This window comes from Salvelinus alpinus, chromosome 1, assembly GCF_045679555.1.
Source record: "Salvelinus alpinus chromosome 1, SLU_Salpinus.1, whole genome shotgun sequence".
Taxonomy (NCBI): domain Eukaryota; kingdom Metazoa; phylum Chordata; class Actinopteri; order Salmoniformes; family Salmonidae; genus Salvelinus; species Salvelinus alpinus.
This window is the reverse complement of record NC_092086.1, coordinates 29,659,834-29,679,023: the sequence shown is the minus strand read 5'-3', so window position 1 is coordinate 29,679,023 and position 19,190 is coordinate 29,659,834. Positions and strand designations below refer to the sequence as shown.

The 19,190-nt window shown below is 43.9% G+C and overlaps 1 protein-coding gene across 2 annotated transcripts in view; it reads left to right on the top strand.

Annotated features, from left to right (window-relative positions):
• The window catches only part of lmtk2 (lemur tyrosine kinase 2), a 59,757-nt gene that overhangs the window by 33,863 nt on the left and 6,704 nt on the right, over positions 1–19,190 (top strand). For both annotated transcript variants that reach the window (XM_071395681.1, XM_071395689.1), the window contains exons 5-10: positions 595–713; positions 1,148–1,235; positions 10,355–10,485; positions 14,093–14,177; positions 14,889–15,010; positions 18,823–18,972. In XM_071395681.1, the coding sequence (XP_071251782.1) occupies positions 595–713; positions 1,148–1,235; positions 10,355–10,485; positions 14,093–14,177; positions 14,889–15,010; positions 18,823–18,972 (695 nt within the window). The remainder of the gene's footprint in view (positions 1–594; positions 714–1,147; positions 1,236–10,354; positions 10,486–14,092; positions 14,178–14,888; positions 15,011–18,822; positions 18,973–19,190) is intronic.

Below are 19,190 nucleotides of genomic sequence, written 5' to 3'. Positions count from 1 at the left end.
GCTACATCCATCCCCTAGCTACATCCATCCCCTAGCTACATCCATCCCCCTAGCTACATCCATCCCCTAGCTACATCCATCCCCTAGCTACATCCATCCCCTAGCTACATCCATCCCCTAGCTACATCCATCCCCCTAGCTACATCCCCCTAGCTACATCCATCCCCTAGCTACATCCATCCCCTAGCTACATCCCCCTAGCTACATCCCCCTAGCTACATCCATCCCCTAGCTACATCCATCCCCCTAGCTACATCCATCTCCCTAGCTACATCCATCCCCTAGCTACATCCATCCCCCTAGCTACATCCATCCCCCTAGCTACATCCATCCCCTAGCTACATCCATCCCCTAGCTACATCCATCCCCTAGCTACATCCATCCCCTAGCTACACCCCCCCCCCCCCTCATCCCCTAGCTACACCCCCACCACCCCCTCATCCCCTAGCTACACCCCCACCACCCTGCCCTTGTTTTTCAGGAAGACCTGCCTTCCTGCCCTTCCTTCCTGCAGACTACTAGTGTTTTGGCCCGACCCATAACATGCTTCCTGTGTGTTTCCTTCCCTGCACTCTAACCTGTGTGTGTGTCCAGGTCCTCCTCAGTGAGATCTACACAGATCCGGGTGGGGCCAAGGCGGTGGTCAAGGAGCTGAAGGCTAACGCAAGTGCTATGGAGCAGAATGACTTCCTGCAGCACGGAGACCCTTACAGGTGAGCTACTGGCATGTCTGCTGGGAGAGGCTGAAAAGGGGCATTTTGGCCATTTATTTTATTGTCATGGCAATTTCAGGGTCATTTTCAGTTTTTCAGGACAATTTTGCCAAAGGCCCAGTTCCAACAATAGGCTAAATGGAACACACCAGATTAATTTAGAAAATGCATTATAGCAAGAATCTAAATAACAGAGTAACAGATCTGTCAGTACTTGAATAAAGTAACTAAGGTATTATAATGACAGCTACGCCCCACTTCTCCTAGTGGAGCAGCACCCTCTGCCTTCTAACTTGGACACTGCAGAGTGTTCTTATTTCACTAGTCTTTAGTAACAGAATGGGACTGGAAGAGATGCCAGCTGTAGTCCTCCAGTATTCACATCAGTGATATAGACTACAGTAGATTGTCTTAACCGGTGTTTCTCTTCATAGAGTTCTGGTGCACCCTAACATCCTGCAGTGTCTGGGCCAGTGTGTGGAGGCTATCCCCTTCCTGCTGGTCTTTGAGTACTGCGAGCTGGTGAGTGTCCTCGTTTACTATCATTTATGATCGTATGAGTCAATATACACTACCTATTATAGTTTATCAGTGAACCCTTTTAAAAGTCAAAACATCAGAACATATTTTGGATGAATCCCACATGTGCCACCAAATGATATGTCAACATGCCACGCATTTTTCCTAACTCATGATCAGAGTGGAAGGGAGTAATTAGACTTGATCGGTCGGTCTGACTGTGGTAAGCTCTGCTTGTGGGCAGCTTAGACTCCAGTTCCAACGCCATCCAATAAGTAGACATCATTTAGTCTCCCAATCACCTGGCCTTACAAGGCCCCCCCCCCCCGTTTAGCCGTGCATCTTAAATTAGCTTGCCTATCCGTCTTGGGTTATTGGGGAGCTGCACTCCGTCAATGCTGTCCATCATGGCCTGATTTATCTAGTGTTTTTCTTGATCTATTCTGGGCCCTTCTTGCCCCTGTGCCTGCCCAGGACCAGAGAGCTGCATAGCAGCAGGTTTCATCAGGGACCTGTCTCAGCTCACATTCCCTCCCTCCCTCAACCAGCAAACAGGCTCCATTTACCCCCCATCAGCCCACTGAGCCCAGTCCCACATCCTGCTGTGTTTGAGTGTTTTCTCTCCACACCGGCAATATGTTGGTGCTCATAGTGCTTTTTTGTCAACTCGTGCTGTGTGCGTGCGTCAGAGAGCTCAGTCTTGGTAGAATATAACATTACCCTGTTGATTAGGTCCTGCCTGTCTGTAAGGATTAGCTGGGAGTTTCAGAGGTATTTATTTCTATGTGTTTCCGTTCCCCCTCTTGGGGTTAGTGTTTCGGCTGAGTCTGTTTCGGGATGACAGGCTGTAAGTCAGGCATGTGAATGGTATGTTCTGATTCAGTTCGGCCAGAGCTCATTTTTCAGTGCATCTGAAATGCTGTTACCCGCAGTGGCATCAGCCCTCGGTTTAGTGTGTGTACGCGTGTGCTTGTGTGTAAGTGGTGCGTGGGAGGGTGTGCGTGTTTGATAGTGTGTGTGTGGTGCGTGTTTGATAGTGTGTGTGTGTGCGTGTTTGATATAGTGTGTGTTTGTTTGTCTTGAATGTGTTTACTGTTGGGGTTCATGTTTGTTTGCATAGATGGAGTTTTACTTTGTGTGTGTCAGATTGGGTGTGTGTCAGACTTTGTGGGTGTGTGTGTGGGTGTGTGTGTCAGACTGTGTGGGTGTGTGTGTCAGACTGTGTGGGTGTGTGTGTCAGACTGTGTGGGTGTGTGTGTCAGACTGTGTGGGTGTGTGCGTCAGACTGTGTGGGTGTGTGCGTCAGACTGTGTGGGTGTGTGCGTCAGACTGTGTGGGTGTGTGCGTCAGACTGTGTGGGTGTGTGCGTCAGACTGTGTGGGTGTCAGACTGGGTGTGGGTGTCAGACTGGGTGTGGGTGTCAGACTGGGTGTGGGTGTCAGACTGGGTGTGGGTGTCAGACTGTGTGTGGGTGTGTGCGTCAGACTGTGTGGGTGTGTGCGTCAGACTGTGTGTGGGCGTCAGACTGGGTGTGTGTCAGACTTTGTGTGTGTGCACACGTGGGAGCCCTCAAGTGACCCTAACCCAGATCTAGACTCGATGAATCAGGCCCTAACCCAGATCTAGCCTCTATAATTTAGACCCTAACCCAGATCTAGCCTCTATAGCAGAGGCCTCTAACCCAGATCTAGCTTCTATAAATTAGACCCTAACCCAGATCTAGCCTCTATAAATTAGACCCTAACCCAGATCTAGCCTCTATAAATTAGACCCTAACCCAGATATAGCCTCTATAAAGGGAGGAGGGATATGGGGGACCCCATATCTCTGACAGAGCGCTTTCTCTCTGCCTGGTACTGTGCCTTGTGACTGACTACTACTATAAATTAGACCCTAACTGGTTGCAGGAAGGGGCTGCCTTAATCGACATCCAGAGGACGGAGATGGGGTTGGGCTAATGACTTAATGTTATTGTGGTCGTTAAACAACTTCAGGCTGGAGAGGAGGGTGTGAGTGGACCTTGTAACTGAGCGGGTCATCTTGGCCGAAGGTGTTAACTTGATGAGGTAGCTCAGCTCTGATGTCTCTGCAACAGTTGTTGCATCTGGTCTATGGAGGAGCTTTGAGGACTTCTTATTTTGTCACTCACCATCCGGAGGGTATGGGTGGGGTGTTTTGCACCTTTTTTATTGTTAAATTATTTAGGTGTCATGATATTTGTATGGAAAAAGTAAAGTAAAGAAAAAACTTGTATCAAAGATTGGGGTCAAAATGATTTACACTCCTGTTTTCAATACATTTCAATACCTCACCTTTCTAGCATAATGGCACTGAGCATTTTTATAAATGTTTTATGAGTTGGAGAAGACATTGGCAGGGATCTTAGACCATTCCTCCATACAGAAACTTTCCAGATCCTTGATATCCTTTATCGAACCACAGGTTTTATAGTCGTTTCAAGTCTGGAGACTGAGATGGCCATTGCAAAATGTCGGTTTTGTAGCAAATTAACCATTTCTTTGTGGATTTTAATGTGTGCTTGGGGTTATTGTATTGCTGGAAGATCCACTTGCAGCCGTGTTTCAGCCTCCTGACAGAGGCAACCAGATTTTGGGCTAAAATATCCTGGTACTGGGTAAAGTTCATGATGCCGTTGACCTTAACAAGGGCCCCAGTGGAAGCAAAATAACCCCATAACATCAAAGATCCACCACCATATTTTACTGTAGGTATGGGGTTCTTTTCTGCTCATACATTCTCCACTGGTGTGCGTGGCCAAAGAGCTCTATTTTCATGTCATCTGACCAAAGCACCAACCAATCCAAGTACCAATGCCGTTTAGCAAACTTCAGGTGTTAACATTTGTTGGATGACATGAAGGGAGCTCTGAGGGGAGAAGTTGTGTGTGTGGGGGGGGGGGTCCCCCCAGAGAATTTTTACATTGAAAGATTGAGAAGCTCTGTTCTGGAGACTTTTTAAAAGGACATTCTACTCCAAAATGAATGAAAAATCAAATAATGCTCATGCCGTCTAAAATATAATGAGCCTAATAACATACTGGTAAAATAATTTGTTTAAAATTCTTATATATATATTTTTTTGTACATATTGGACCATTGTGAATATATTCTATGCATGGTCCATATTTTTAGGAACGCTATTAGCAATAAGCATCATCATCTGTAGGCCAACTGAAAACAGCGTAGTGGCTATAAATAGTCTGAATCTTGGGGTTGCTTATCTGCATTTATCCTATTGATCTAATCATTAGTTAGATCCCAAATGTGATCTTTTAATTAGTTAGTATCATATTGATGAATTTGATGTTCCAAAAACGTGCATAAACAAAGTGAATATTATGTAGGCCTGCCTATCTGTTAGGGTAACTTGAGGTCATACGGGGCGTGCACTTCTTACAGAAACCACGTCATGTCACCATTTACCCGCCCCCAACGCTATCCCTGGTGGCCACTAGTCTTGCTCAGCAAAAAATGTAATTGGTCTCATCACAATTTAAGTCACTCCAAAAAAATCTTCCTGTGGGTTGGTGTTTTACCCCAAGTTACCCTACCATTGACCTGTGTTACATTCTGCCCCACACTCCCCTAAGCACTCACAGTGAATTGTGATATGCTAATGTTCTTAACCATGCCACTGCTAAAACTCTGGGTTTACAATGGTTTTACATACATTTTGGAGATAAGAAATAAAGTAGAAATGGAAAGCTATTTTTAACAAATGCCATTAAAACTGCTGTTGCATTAAGAATTGGCTGCTTGTCCCTTCCTATAAAACTGGCAACTTGAATTCACCTTGAGAGGAACATTTATCCTGCAAAAAACACACAACAACAAACAGACTAGGTAAATATATAAAATATTCTACTGCGGGGCTGTCTAGTTTCTCTAGTCATTACTCATTGTATTTGCAGAGGAAAAGTAAATGTGGACTGTTATAGGATCTTCAAAGTGCGCCTTGGCAGAAAGATGCTATTTATTTAGTGTAGCGGCAATGACTTTGCAGTGCCACAGCTAAATGGTTGCAGCGGAAACACTGCCTACTGTAAATTATGATGGTGGACGTTAATGTTATGGGGCAATTTGTCTTCCACTGGTCCTGGGGGCCCTTGTTAAGGTCAACACCCAACGGCATCATGAACTTTACCCAGTACCAGGATATATTTGCCAAAAACCTGATTGCCTCTGCCAGGAGGCTGAAACTTGGCCGCAAGTGGATCTTCCAGCAAGACAATAACCCCAAGCACAGCTTTCGGAGGAATGGTCTAAGAATGTGTTGTCCAACTCTTAAAACATTTTAGAAAAAGGCCCAGGGCCGTTATCCTCGCAAGGTGAGGTATTGAAAACGGGTCAAATTTATTGACACCCCTATCTTTTTGAGAGAAAAATTACTTGTTAAACTAAATATATTTTTCTGAGCAATTTATATTAGTATAAAGTAATATAATTTCCCAATATTTTGGAGCGAACAATATAGATTTTTATAGTCATTTTTGCTCGTCTTTATCAAGCTTGTCAATCATTTCGTACCTCACTATCTCATGCAATGGATGCTATAAACAAGCATTTCCTCATTCAATTCTAAATGACTGACAAGCTCTCTACATTCTGTCAGACATTTTGCACGGAAGGTATTCATTAATGTACTAAACGATATCATAGTAAAACCCATAAGGACTTTTATGAGCCCTCATCAATCAGCACGGTTAATGCCCAACACATCTGGATCAGCCGTAACCCTTACTTATTCTGGACTCTTTGCATTTCGGACACCCAAATATCACTCCGCCGTGGTGCGCAACTGGAGCCGTGCCCCACAGGTTGCTGGTGAGTGAGTGACCGTCTCTCCTGCAGGGGCTTCCCTTATGGTCTTCAGTATAGTCCAGCCACCTGCCCTAGCCGGACTGGGGTTTAGGAGCAGTGGTTGTAAGACTCAGGGCTGTTATGTTAGCCAAAGGGCCCCAGAGAGAAGCATGCTTTATGTTGAAGACTTGTCAGTGTATACAAGGACTCACTCAGACATAGACCATGATCAGGGCCTAGAGTTTTTCCAGAACACATGACCTGACCAGGAATCACTTTTTACTCTTACAATGATTAACTCACAACCTCTCTTCCTAATTAGTTCACCGTGTTCGCTGTGGTGTAATTCATATTTGTTTTATTGTTCTCATTAGGTTCTATTGACTACAATGACCTGTCTCGTTAGTAATTCCATTCTGCACTAAAACTCATTAAGTCGTTAACTAAATGTAATGTGATATAATGAGGACACACCGTTCCATTTGATTCTTTACATTGAGAATAGGAGTGTGGAGAGGACACAGGCTGTCCTTTCCACCCATCAGGACCGGACAATCGGGAGGACATTTGTCAGGAAGGCAGAACAAGACTCCCACGGTAACATAGACACAGTCAGTCTTTCTATTATGGGACAATACAGTGGTTTGTTTTCACATTGACAGTGGTCAAAGCACCTCTGGTTAGTTTCCTTCTCAGTAGACGACAGTCAGCATGGTTGTTGGCGTTGTTGTTTACGCATCAACAGCATCTCCTTTTTACATTTTTATTACTGTCTCATGATAGACGAAACATACAAATGTTACTTCTAGTGTGCACGTGAGAACATAAATTACACTTTATGATGTTCAAGGTATCTTGACCGGAGCCAAATGCTGATTAAAATGTTTCACTCAGTCAAGCACTTACTCTTTCAATAAGTGGGCAAGCAACTATTTTATGGTGATTGTGCCAGACACAGAAGAAAATTGGGACAGTGGGACTCGAGTAGACGCTACTGTACATGTCACTGATCGGAACATATCACTTACCATAGGTTTAATATCGGTCTTCTATGGTTCAATATAGTTATTCTTCTATGAAGAGTCTTTTCTCGGAGCAGGTTCTTTGTAGCTGGTGTTAGGGAAAAGCAGCTCGACCGTGTCGGTTAGAAACAAGCGTTATGGTGGTTCCGTCAGTAGTCTGGTCTAAGCTGCTTGTAGTCAGTAAGGGCACAGAGAGCTCTGAGTAAACACGGCAGATCCATTACCTTGAGTCATGTGGATTGACAGTTTTACCGAAAGCTGCCTGTATATTGTATGACCCCGCAGAGTGGCTGTGTTTTCACTACCACATTCCACAGGAGTCCTCTTAGCTCCTGGTGACACAGCAGTCACCTTCTCCAGAGCTCCCCCACCGTGGTGGACCTGATCCCCCTGGGCCCCATACCTACCTGGGCCTGCAGCCCTTTTCACTGACTGGCTGTGTATAGAAGGACCTGTTGGACTAGATCCTATCCTTGTCAAGGACCCAGTTGATCTGACTGGCTTTGTATAAGGGACCTATCAGAATGGATCCTGATGAAGGACCGCCTGGGGGCTAGAGGGATATCATGTGGTGTTCCACAGGGCTCCATATTGGGGCCTCTACTCTTCCTTATATTTGTAGGATAAATGACAAAGTAGACGACAGTAGAGTGTGTGTGACGCTAAAGTCCTTTGACATGATACATTATAATGCCGCCTTCAGTGAAATTCCATCCTGGATTAGTGGCGGTGTGGCATTGTCTCTTGTGGTCTTTGCTCAGAATGTTCTTTCCGTCGTTTGTTTTTCACAATACTTTTTCATTTTAATGGTAAAAGTCTTACCAATTTGTTGTGAAGGTTTTGTCCTTTAAAGGAGGCTGCACTATGCTGAGATATGTAATTGAGAATGCAAGCCTTTCATGGCAGTTCTCAGAGCTTTGTAAGTTGCCTGCAGGGTGTGAACCACAGCCACTGTTGACACAATAGTACGAGGCAAGCCCCTATTACCTCAGGAGGAGCCTTGTCAGTGAATCCATCAACTCAGACTCATTATCCCGGATATTATCTCAACGTTACTGATCTAAACTGACAGATGAATGCCTTGCACTCATGCCACCTCAGCCTAACCCACATAGTGACGGTTTGTACTAGAGGTTGACCGATTATGATTTTTCAACGCCGATACCGATTATTGGAGGACAAAAAAAGCCGATACCGATTAATCGGCCGATTTATAATAATAAAAAATAAAAAAATGTTTTTTATATATATATATATCATACACACACACACATTTTTGTAATAATGACAATTGCAACAATACTGAATGAACATTGAACACTTATTTTAACTTAATACATAAATACACACACACAGCTCTGAAGTGACAATGATACTGAAGAGTCTGCTTAGGAGACAAATACTCTCAACTGTTTGAATAAAAATAGAGTTTAAGTTACCTGTGATGAATGTTGAAAACAAAAACGGTCATTTCTATATGCAGGAAATCCTATTTTAATAATGGGCATGGTAAGAATTGAAAGTGCGAGTCATAATTCCCATGACACCTAGCAAAATCTGAAAAGCGGTTCCTTCATTTATTCCATAGGATATTTTTTAGATTCACTTAAAATAAGGTCTGTGTTTCGTGTAGGCTTACACCACCGTGCCAATTGTATAAATGTGTAGATATCCATAGGACAAGGTAACTCTGATCAATATTGGCTAAATATAAGCGAAGATCATTTTTTTTGTAGAGTGGATTTATGAAAATATGTTGACAAACGTTACCTTAGTACACGGGTATCAAAACGTTGAGGCGGTTTAAGCCTGCACGAAACACAGACCTTATTTGAAGTAGATCAAGACATTCTCTATGGAAGACATGAACGGTAAAATAACGAAGAAACCCCTTTCAAGTTCAGCCGCAAGTTATTACAGGAATTATAACGCGTTGACTATTTCTCTCTAAACCATATACCTTTGACTAATCCGGAAACTATCACCTCGAAAACAAAACGTTTATTCCGTTCCGTATTTTATCTAACGGGTGGCATCCATGAGTCTAAATATTCCTGTTACATTGCACAATCTTCAATGTTATGTATAATTACGTAAAATTCTGGCAAATTAGTTCGCAAAAAGCCAGGCGGCCCAAACTGTTGCATATACCCTGACTCTGCGTACAATGAACGCAAGAGAAATGACACAATTTCACCTGGTTAATATTGCCTGCTAACCTGGATTTCTTTTAGCTAAATATGCAGGTTTAAAAATATATACTTGTGTATTGATTTTAAGAAAGGCATTGATTTTTATGGTTAAGTACACATTGGAGCAATGACAGTCATTGATTGATTGTTTTTTATAAGATAAGTTTAATGCTAGCTAGCAATTTACCTTAGCTTACTGCATTCGCGGCACAGGCAGGCTCCTCGTGGAGTGCAATGTAATCAGTGTTAGAGCATTGGACTAGTTAACTGTAAGGTTGGAAGATTGGATCCCCTGAGCTGACAAGGTTAAAAATCTGTCGTTCTGCCTAGGCCGTCATTGAAAATAAGAATGTGTTCTTAACTGACTTGCCTATTTAAATAAAGATTAAATAAAGGTGTAAAAAAATTATTAAAAAAATCGGCAAATCGGTGCCCAAAAATACCGATTTCCAATTGTTATATGAACTTGAAATCGGCCATTCCAATTAATCGGTCGACCTCTAGTTTGTACCACTACAATCAGAGGGCTCTGGTGGGTTGGTGGTTGGTTACATTCTGGCATCGGCCTCAGCTGCCCTCCCCAACATCTGAGGGGTGGGAATTAAATTTGCCCCCCTCAACCTATTTCCCCAGACTATGGGACACGTTGTTCTCACACACCCCTGGCCTGCCCCATTCACCTCCTCTCCCAAACGGAGCTTTTGACCGTGTGCCCAGAAACGTGACCTGGCCATCCGGCAAGAGTCGATCCACCCCACTGGCCTGATCTTTGTATTTTAAAATTGCCATGACACAGCATATAGACCTAGGTGTATTAAACAGCTGGGCCCTTATTTGGTTCCACTCCCCCATCAGCAGTAAAACCCTGCTGGGCTGGAGAGAGCTATGCAGTGGGAGGGAGTCTACTGCCCCTGTGTGGATGACTGCTTACAATGCACCTTCAGATAGTCACTCAAGTCCATATTACAGGAGCTTCAAGATGTGATGTTTCTGTGCCGTTTTATATTCAAATAAGGACTAAGTGAATGCTGTTTTTGGCATTGAAACTAGTACACAGGTGTTATCCTGTGCGTGTGTCTCCATTTCAGGGGGACCTCCGGAGCTACCTGTCTCAGCAGGATTGGATGTTCCGAAATGCTGAGCTGCTGCAGCTGCAGAAGATGGCCTGTGAAATCGCTGCTGGCGTCACCCACCTCCACAAACACAACTTCCTGCACAGGTAGCACTTCTGCTCCGGCTCCGTTTACACCAGTCAGTCACAACTAGACATGGCTTTAGCTAAGGGCACAGACTTCAGATGTCAAACGACAGTCATGTTTCAAGGAATTATGACTTCATCAAACATTTTAAGTAGTACTGTCTGTTTTTACATCTTCCAACTTAAAAATGATGAGTTACGATAGTATCAGACACAAGTGATATTAATGTGTCACAATTACAAGTCTGTCTCTATCAAATGAAATAAGTGGTTTTGGCCTCCCTCATGGCAACTTTCTCTTATGGATACGTACTCCTACTCCCAAGCCAACACTGGGCCAATCCTAAACAGGGACACTGGGCCAATCCTGATCAGGGACACTGGGCCTCTCCAAAAAGGAGAGTGCTGCATGGGCCTGTTTCGTTTAACTTTTTACCCGGCAGTGCAGGACATGTAGGCTCCGCTCAGCACATGCTCTGTTTTGCATGCTCAGAATAAACCCAAAGGGCTCCAATTACCCAGCTCCCACACATTGCCACAGTGTCAACTATCAGCCGGTCAGAGGGATATGATGATTCTGCTGTTTGTGTGTAAATGGATAGCCTCATGTTGGCCATTTATTATCCTGTGTTACAACTCAAAAGGAGCCCAAGTACGAGATTCCACCGCTAACAGGGTCGTAATGACAGTCGTAAAAAATAGTGCACCGCTTTTCTTTTGGTTGGGTTGCAAAGTTGATTTACTACCAATGTGTCCTCGCTGGATGCCCCGCCCACAAAGTACCCGACACGGGGCTGTGGCTAGCACGGTGCCACAAAGCCTTCTGGGACGGTGGCAGTGGTGTGAACTGAAATTATAGCCAAGGCTTAGGGTCTGTGGTCTGAGCCCAGCATATTATTGTGATGGGGCGGCCACAGCAATAAGACAGCGAGCTGTCATGGCGGTCCAGGAGAACCACTCTGACTGACATTCCATAACAACCCTGGGGAGAAATAGCATATGGGGCAGTAGAGGAGAGGGAACTGTGTTCTCCAGTTTTTCAACCAGTGTGACAACCATAGCTTCCAGCACATATTTGAATTAATTTGGTAATTTAACTGAAATGATAGTTTCACTTGACTTGAAAAGAATTAGCAGAATCAGTTGATCTCCCTTTTTGTTGTTGTAAAGTCTTTGTTTTTAACTCGCTAGGTCTCTGAGCTATATCGATTTTCTGTCAAAGAGGTTAAGAATCTGCTGATGTGTCTGCACCAAACTGCCCCCATGCCATTTGCCTTGTAGGGATAAGACTTTGAATCTGATTCTCTCTCCCTGATCCTCCAGTAGTACTGTAATGCACTGCGTTCGCCAACAGCAGGGAACAGCCAGGACAGAAGTGGTTTAAAATATCTCTCCATTTATCTTGCCGATGTTTCAGTGGGCCTGACAGTAGCTCTCGGGGTGTACGAGCACAGACCACTAGTGTCAGCGACATCCACGGATAGACGGGGTAAAAGAGACGCGCTTGGAACGGGTTGGTGATGAAATGTTTCTTGGGCCAAGGGGAAACCAGAGCCTCTCCCTCCATGAGGGTCCCAGTCTGAATGAGATACCAGCTGTCCACTCAGACAGCCCAGTCCCCCTTTATCGCCCTCCCCTGTCCACCCCGCCACTCTGCCCACCTGTGAGTGTTCTTCCCTGGAAACAATATCCTGGTGCTGTATGAGTGAGTGGGGAAACGCTCCAGCATCAGTGATTTTGTTACTAGGGGCGGAACAGAAGCAACTGGAAGAGGTTTCCTCTAGTGATGCAAGCTATAAGTCCAAATGTGTTTGGGTCTAAAGCCACTCAAGAGTCCAGTCTTTGTCTGGCCCTGCCCTGACCTGGGTCTGTGGTGGTTGGATTTAGAGGCAGGTTGAAGGGGTCCTTAATCACCAGAGACATGGCATTTAATCATATTAGGGTGAGGAAAATGTAATTATTCCAAATTTGTCACTGGGATATTATGTCATCCTGTCATAGGCCTGTACATTGTATTTAAGGGACACCACCCCAAAAATAGTGTCCGTGGCTTGCTATATAAAGCAGGCAGACCGGCATCAAGGCATTCAGTTACTGTTCGATTAAATGTTAGAATGGGCGAAACTAGTGACCTAAGAGACTTTGAGCATGGTAAGATCGTCGGTGCCAGCCGTGTCGGTTCCAGTACCTCAGAAACAGCTGACCTCCTGGGCTTTTCATGCACCACAGTGTTTACGGTTTACCGAGAAAGGTGTGACCAAAAGAAACATGCAGCTCTGTGGGTGAAAACAGCTAGTTGATGAGAGGGGTCGAAGGAGAATGGCAAGAGTCGTGCAAGCTAACAGGCAAATAACAGTGATGTGCAGAGCGGCATCTTGGAACGCACCACTCGTCAGTCCTTGTCACGGATGGGCTATTGCAGCAGATGACCACACCGAGTTCCACTCCTATCAGCTAAAAACAAGAAGAGGCTCGTAAACACCAAACCACCAAGACTGGACAATTGAGGAATGGAAAAACATTGCCTGGTCTGACCAATCCTGGATTTGGCGTAAGCAGCATGAGTCCATGGCCCATCCTGGAACAGGCTGGTGGTGTAATGGTGTGGGGAATGTTTTCCTGACACACGTTAGGTCCCTGAATACCAATTGAGCAACATTTGAATACCACAGCGTATCTCAACTTTGTTGCTGACCAGGTACATCCCTTCATGGCTACAGGGGGGTCTGACCCGGTACTAGATGGGTGTACCTAATAAACCGGCAACTGACTGTATATTCCACCTTTTCAATTATTTATTTCCATTGCATGACCACATGAGAGCAGCACAGAGCCAATCTGAACGTGTCCTGCAGCAGCACGGAGTTCCATCTGCTTCCCAAATGATTGATGAACAAGATAAGGTCCAAAGCATTGTTGTCTCTTCAGACTACAGTTGTGTGTACTGCAGTGTTTACCCGAAACCGCTAACTTGTGTTCAAACTAGGGCTGGGCCGATATGATTACATCGAATATCGTGATATTTGACATTGATGATATATTGGGATGCGCAAGACTATATTTAATTTGAACTTTACAAATCTAAACTGGGCAGTTTTATCAGTTAGTCTGTGTCAATATGTTGAAAAGAAAGTCTAAATGAATTTAGTCTTATTTCTTCGCCACACAAATATTATTTAATGAGAATGCGACTAATATTGTAAATAAGCACAAATTGCACAGTCTGGAGTGATTTTAGTCATTAACGACGCAAAACGATTAAATCAGATATCACGATATTTGGTGTAGTATGTCGAAGAAGAGGTCTCCCCAAGTATCACCCAACCCTAGTTCAGAGTGAACAAATGAGAGCTATTAGTGGGTTGGCACCAGAACAACTGCCTATTATTTGCAGCCCTGTGATCCATTCACCGTTCTATGACCACACCAGACCATATTGAACACGTATTAAACTCAACCGTTCTATGACCACACCAGACCATATTGAACACGTATTAAACTCAACCGTTCTATGACCACACTAGACCATATTGAACACAACCGTTCTATGACCATGCCAGACCATATTGAACACACAATAAACTCTGTAAATCCTCATCTTCTTTAATCAGTTTCCCTCTTTTCTCAGTGACTTAGCCCTGAGGAACTGCTATCTGACTGCAGACCTGACGGTCAGAGTGGGAGACTATGGCATCGGCCCCTACAGATACAAGGTACCAGGAAACTTTCCAACCTGTTCTCCTTCAAATGGAATCAGGTGGATATTGTTTTACTTTCAGGTGACAAAAGGAAGTGGCATCTGTATGTGTGCTGTTACAATAGTTTCAGTTTAGGTGCATTAACCCTTTTCACAATGCTGAGCCCAGCTGAACAGAGAGGTCACACATCCACCAAAGTCTCAAAGGATGTCAAAGCCAGTACTGTACAGTAGTATAAGGCCTAGTCCGTGTAGTCAACACAATAGTGTAAAAGTGGTTTATTAAGGGGGTTTATATACAGCTGTTAGCCTTTGACCCCAGTCTGGCAGAACTCTGTGAAGCATTAAGACTGTTATACCAAAGTATAGCTCCCTAGTGCGTTTGTCCCTGGCTTGACTGTCGATAAGGCTAGCTCCGCCCGCTGCATTCCTCAAATAATGTTGAGCTCTCTATTTAGCACGGTCAACAAGTGTGGCCAGAGGTGTTTTGGCTGTATTTATGAGCTTGATTAAGTACTTACTAGGAACTTGGAAAACAACTCAAAGTACAGTAATGTGGGTTAGAACTGAAGGAAAGGCTACCAAACATCCAAATGCTTCTTAGAAAGACACATACTGAATTGAATGGAAAAAAAGAAGGCCTACTGGTTGTTTGTAGAACTATTCTGAGATAGACATCCTATTAAATTACATGGATGCTCGACTCTGTCCCTCTCTCATGTCACAGGAGGATTACATCATCACGGAGGACGACGAGTCGGCACCCCTGCGCTGGATGGCCCCGGAGCTGGTGGGGGAGCGCCATGGGGGCGTGATCACCCTGGACCAGACCAAGCCTGGCAATGTGTGGTAGGTACCTCCACCTGGTCACTGTGCAATTTACAGGCGGTAGGTGGCACCTTCAAATGGGGAGGACAGGCTCATAGTAATGGCTGGAACAGAATACATTTGATGGCCTCAAACACATGGTGTCCGTGTAGTTGATTCCATTCCAGACATTATTATGAGCCATCCTCCCCTCAGCAGCCTTCTGGGCATTGTGCTTCACTGTGTTGAATAAAATATACTCATTAACACAGTGAGTCAACCTGTGTCCTGTTGGGCTGTTGCTGAGCAGTAGGTCAGGGTCTCCTTTGAAGATGATAGACTATCTCTGATTCTTCTGTCCAGATAGCCTCTCTCTCAGAGAGTGTAAATCTTAGCAGGCACTCAGTCTAGCTGACTTCTAAAGGGAAGAAGACGCTGACCCTGCACTCCCACCAGGCGGCACAGCAACACTGGAACCTATCCCTCCTGGCCCCTCCCTTATGACCTCATGGCTCTGTGCCAGTCCGTGTCACGGCTGTAAATCACAACGTTGCATAAGGAGGCTCTCGTTGCAGCACCACATTTACCCCTAAATAAGGATATGTTTAGTTCTAATATGGGTCATTCCACCAATAGTGCATTTTGGGTAGTGTAGGGTAAGTGTACCTATTAAGCCCATCAACATTTAAGTTTAGACATTTCTAACATGTACTGCCCTAATCTTTGTAGGAAAAGTGGAGATAAAATTAAATATACATTTCTCATGTTTGGACTGGGCTTAATGGCTACTGAATGTACCATTTTACGCCCATGGGTGTTCCAAATAAGCCCACCTCTTAAATAATTAATTTCCAAATATTTAAAACTGACATTTCTTATGTAAAATTGTATTATATTAATCTCCCCTAAAGTTATTAAAATAAACTGATCATTACTATTCATCAGGAGGGTGTCCAATCGTATCAAGAGCTCAATGTGGAATTAAGTTTTTGTTCTTGCCAATCACCCGTACGCAGCTGATTCAACTAATCATAGAGTTGAATCAGGTGTTAGAACAAAAACCTGCACACATACTGGTCCTCTGTGGATAAGAATCCATGCACAAAGACCATCACACACACTGGTCCTCTGTGGATAAGAATCCATGCACAAAGACCATAACACCCCCTGGTCCTCTGTGGATAAGAATCCATGCACAAAGACCATCACACACACACACACACAACTTGCAGTGGATTATCTGAAAACTGAGTCACATTTCCTGTACTGCTATTCTTGTTAATTAGTTCAACTTGTCTTTCTGAAGACGGTTTCAAATCTACCTCTACTGTTGTATTACAAAGGGACAGCTGGTGGACCAAAACACAGAATCACCTGGATGAATGAAGGTCAACAATATGACTATGCCCCCACCCAGAAGTGCATGAGTAGTCACCATCTTATTCTTCTCTCTCTCTGCATCAATGACTACCTGTCCACTCCAAAGGTTTATAATCTTGATAAAGGCACCATGGCTAGATGCTGTCATTTGAGTGTTTTAATCAACTTAAATCTGAACAAAAACCATATGTTAATTGAATATTAGGAATGTAAGCACACTATCCCCATGTGTTTCAGTGCAAACCAGCTTAATAGGAACCACAGAATAACAACATCTACTCTTAAAATATCTGGAAACCGATGGTTTGGGGTATAAATATACACTACAATATTATGCAAAGTTAGTATTGATCATTATGTAATAATGGCAGAAAAATGAGTGGTTTTTCTGCCACTGTACTCATTAAGCCCACCTGAGAAAATAAAAAACATTTGCATCTATGCATAACAATGCAATGTTTTATTTAACAGGAAAATAGGACAAAATACATCTAAAAATGGAAGCTGTGAATGCCTGGTCTATTATAGAGGTTAAACAAAAACAACATAGTAACTGACAAACTAAGTAGCAGGGTGGAACGTTTGATCTAATTGACCATAAATCCCCTTGTGACAGGGGGAATGGAAGCTTGTGTGCAACAGGGAGTGGGAATTGAATGCAAGCTTCACAAAAACATTGAAATTGTAAAAAAATGCCTAGCCTATCTATGGGTGACAGGGTTGATGTTATGTTCCACCCGCTTAGTTTTTCACCACAAAACACCAGATAATGGCCAAAAAGAGTAGCACCAGCTCACCTGCTTTTACGCTATTATTTGATTATTTGTTTAGAAAAATAATTTTCAAAGGAATAGTTCACCATATTTAAACGAGAGTTCAGTTCACATAACAGGGTTCACCTTAAAATTAATGACAAACGTAAATTAATCACTTGAAATAAATATTAATCCTCAGAAAACAAGTAACTTGGGCTTTAAATGGTGAGAATGGTGGGTTAAGTGGGTTAAAATTTTCCTAGAAGTTGGAAAAACATTAGAAGGGACCCACAATGAAAACTTTAGGATGTCTTTATTCATATTAAAAGTTCCATGTGGTCTATAGTAAAGGGTACTTCATATCTATTCTATTAAAATTCAATATTGATGCAACATTTTTACTTTTTTTTTTACCCCCTTTTTCTCCCCAATTTCGTTGTATTGTTAGTCTTTAGTGTCTTGTCTCATCGCTACAACTCCCGTACGGGCTCGGGAGAGACGAAGGTCGAAAGTCATGCGTCCTCCGAAACACAACCCAACCAAGCCGCACTGCTTCTTAACACAGTGCGCATCCAACCCGGAAGCCAGCCGCACCAATGTGTCGGAGGAAACACCGTACGCCTAGCGACCTGGTCAGCGTGCACTGCGCCCGGCCCGCCACAGGAGCCGCTAGTGCGCGATGTGACAAGGATATCCCTACCGGCCAAACCCTCCCTAACCCGGACGACGCTAGGCCAATTGTGCGTCGCCCCATGGACCTCCCGGTCGCGGCCGGCTGCGACGGAGCCTGGGCTCGAACCCAGAGTCTCTGGTGGCACAGCTCTACTTCATTTTGAATAGACGTAAAAGGAACTCTAGTCGTGGATTGATCCATATACACTTAAGCCTATATACAAAACATTAAGATCAGTCTCATGGAAAGAGCAGATGACCAGGTGAAAGCTATGATCCCTTATTGATGTCACCTGTTAAGTCCACTTCAATCAGTGTAGATGAAGGGGAGAAGACAGGTTAAAGAAGGATTTTTAAGTATTGAGACAAATTAGACATTGTGTGTGTCATTCAGAGGGTGAATGCGCAAGGTAAAAGATTTAAGTGCCTTTGAACAGGGTATGGTAGTAGGTGACAGGCGCACCGGTTTGTTTCAAGAACTGCAATGCTGCTGGGTTTTTCACAAGTTTCCTGTGTGTATCAAGAATGGTCTAGAGGCGAAAGAAACACACACCTATTTAGGTGAGGTGCTGGCTAGCGGAGTGGAACACTTAAAAATAAATAAAAGGAGAGCCGCACACTCAGCTTGTCTGTCAAAGTTGGACATTGCATCTGTCTTCATCAGGGTATAATGAATGGTCTACCACCCAAAGGACATGCAGCCAACTTATTGTATTGTAGTCAACATGGGCCAGCATTACTGTGGAACGCTTTTGATAACTTGTCGAATCCATGCCCCGACAAATTGAGGCTGTTCTGAGTATAAAACGTGGGGGGCAACTCAGTGTAATCTTTCGTTTCGAGGAATATTTGTGTTTTGATTATTTTGATGAAGAACATTGAATATGGGTATTACGCTGCAATATGAAAATAGTCCCCCCCCCACCCATCTCATTGAGCATTTAATCACAGACCCATGTTGCCACCATGCACGCAGGTACAGTAGGTTGTGAGTTGTAATTATCCCTACACAAGTCATAAGTGTTTCTCTGATCCCTGTGTTTGCAGGGCCTTGGGGGTGACTCTGTGGGAGCTGTTTGAGAACGCAGCCCAGCCCTACCCTCACCTGTCTGACCGCGAGGTCCTGAACCACGTCATCAGGGAACAGCAGATCAAACTGTTGAAACCACAGCTGGAGCTGCCCTACTCTGACAGATGGTCAGTCCCGCTGTCTCCAACCATACTACACATGACACCAACTCAATCTAGCTGGACTACATGTTATTTATGGAGTGTCTGCTGAATTGTTAAACTGAAATACTTTACCATAAAGAGAGGTGTATGAATTGCATACTTGACATTGAAACGATATGTTCTGCTATGAAGTCAAACTGTATTTAAAAAGCCTCGGCTCATGCCATAAAGGGTAATAACTC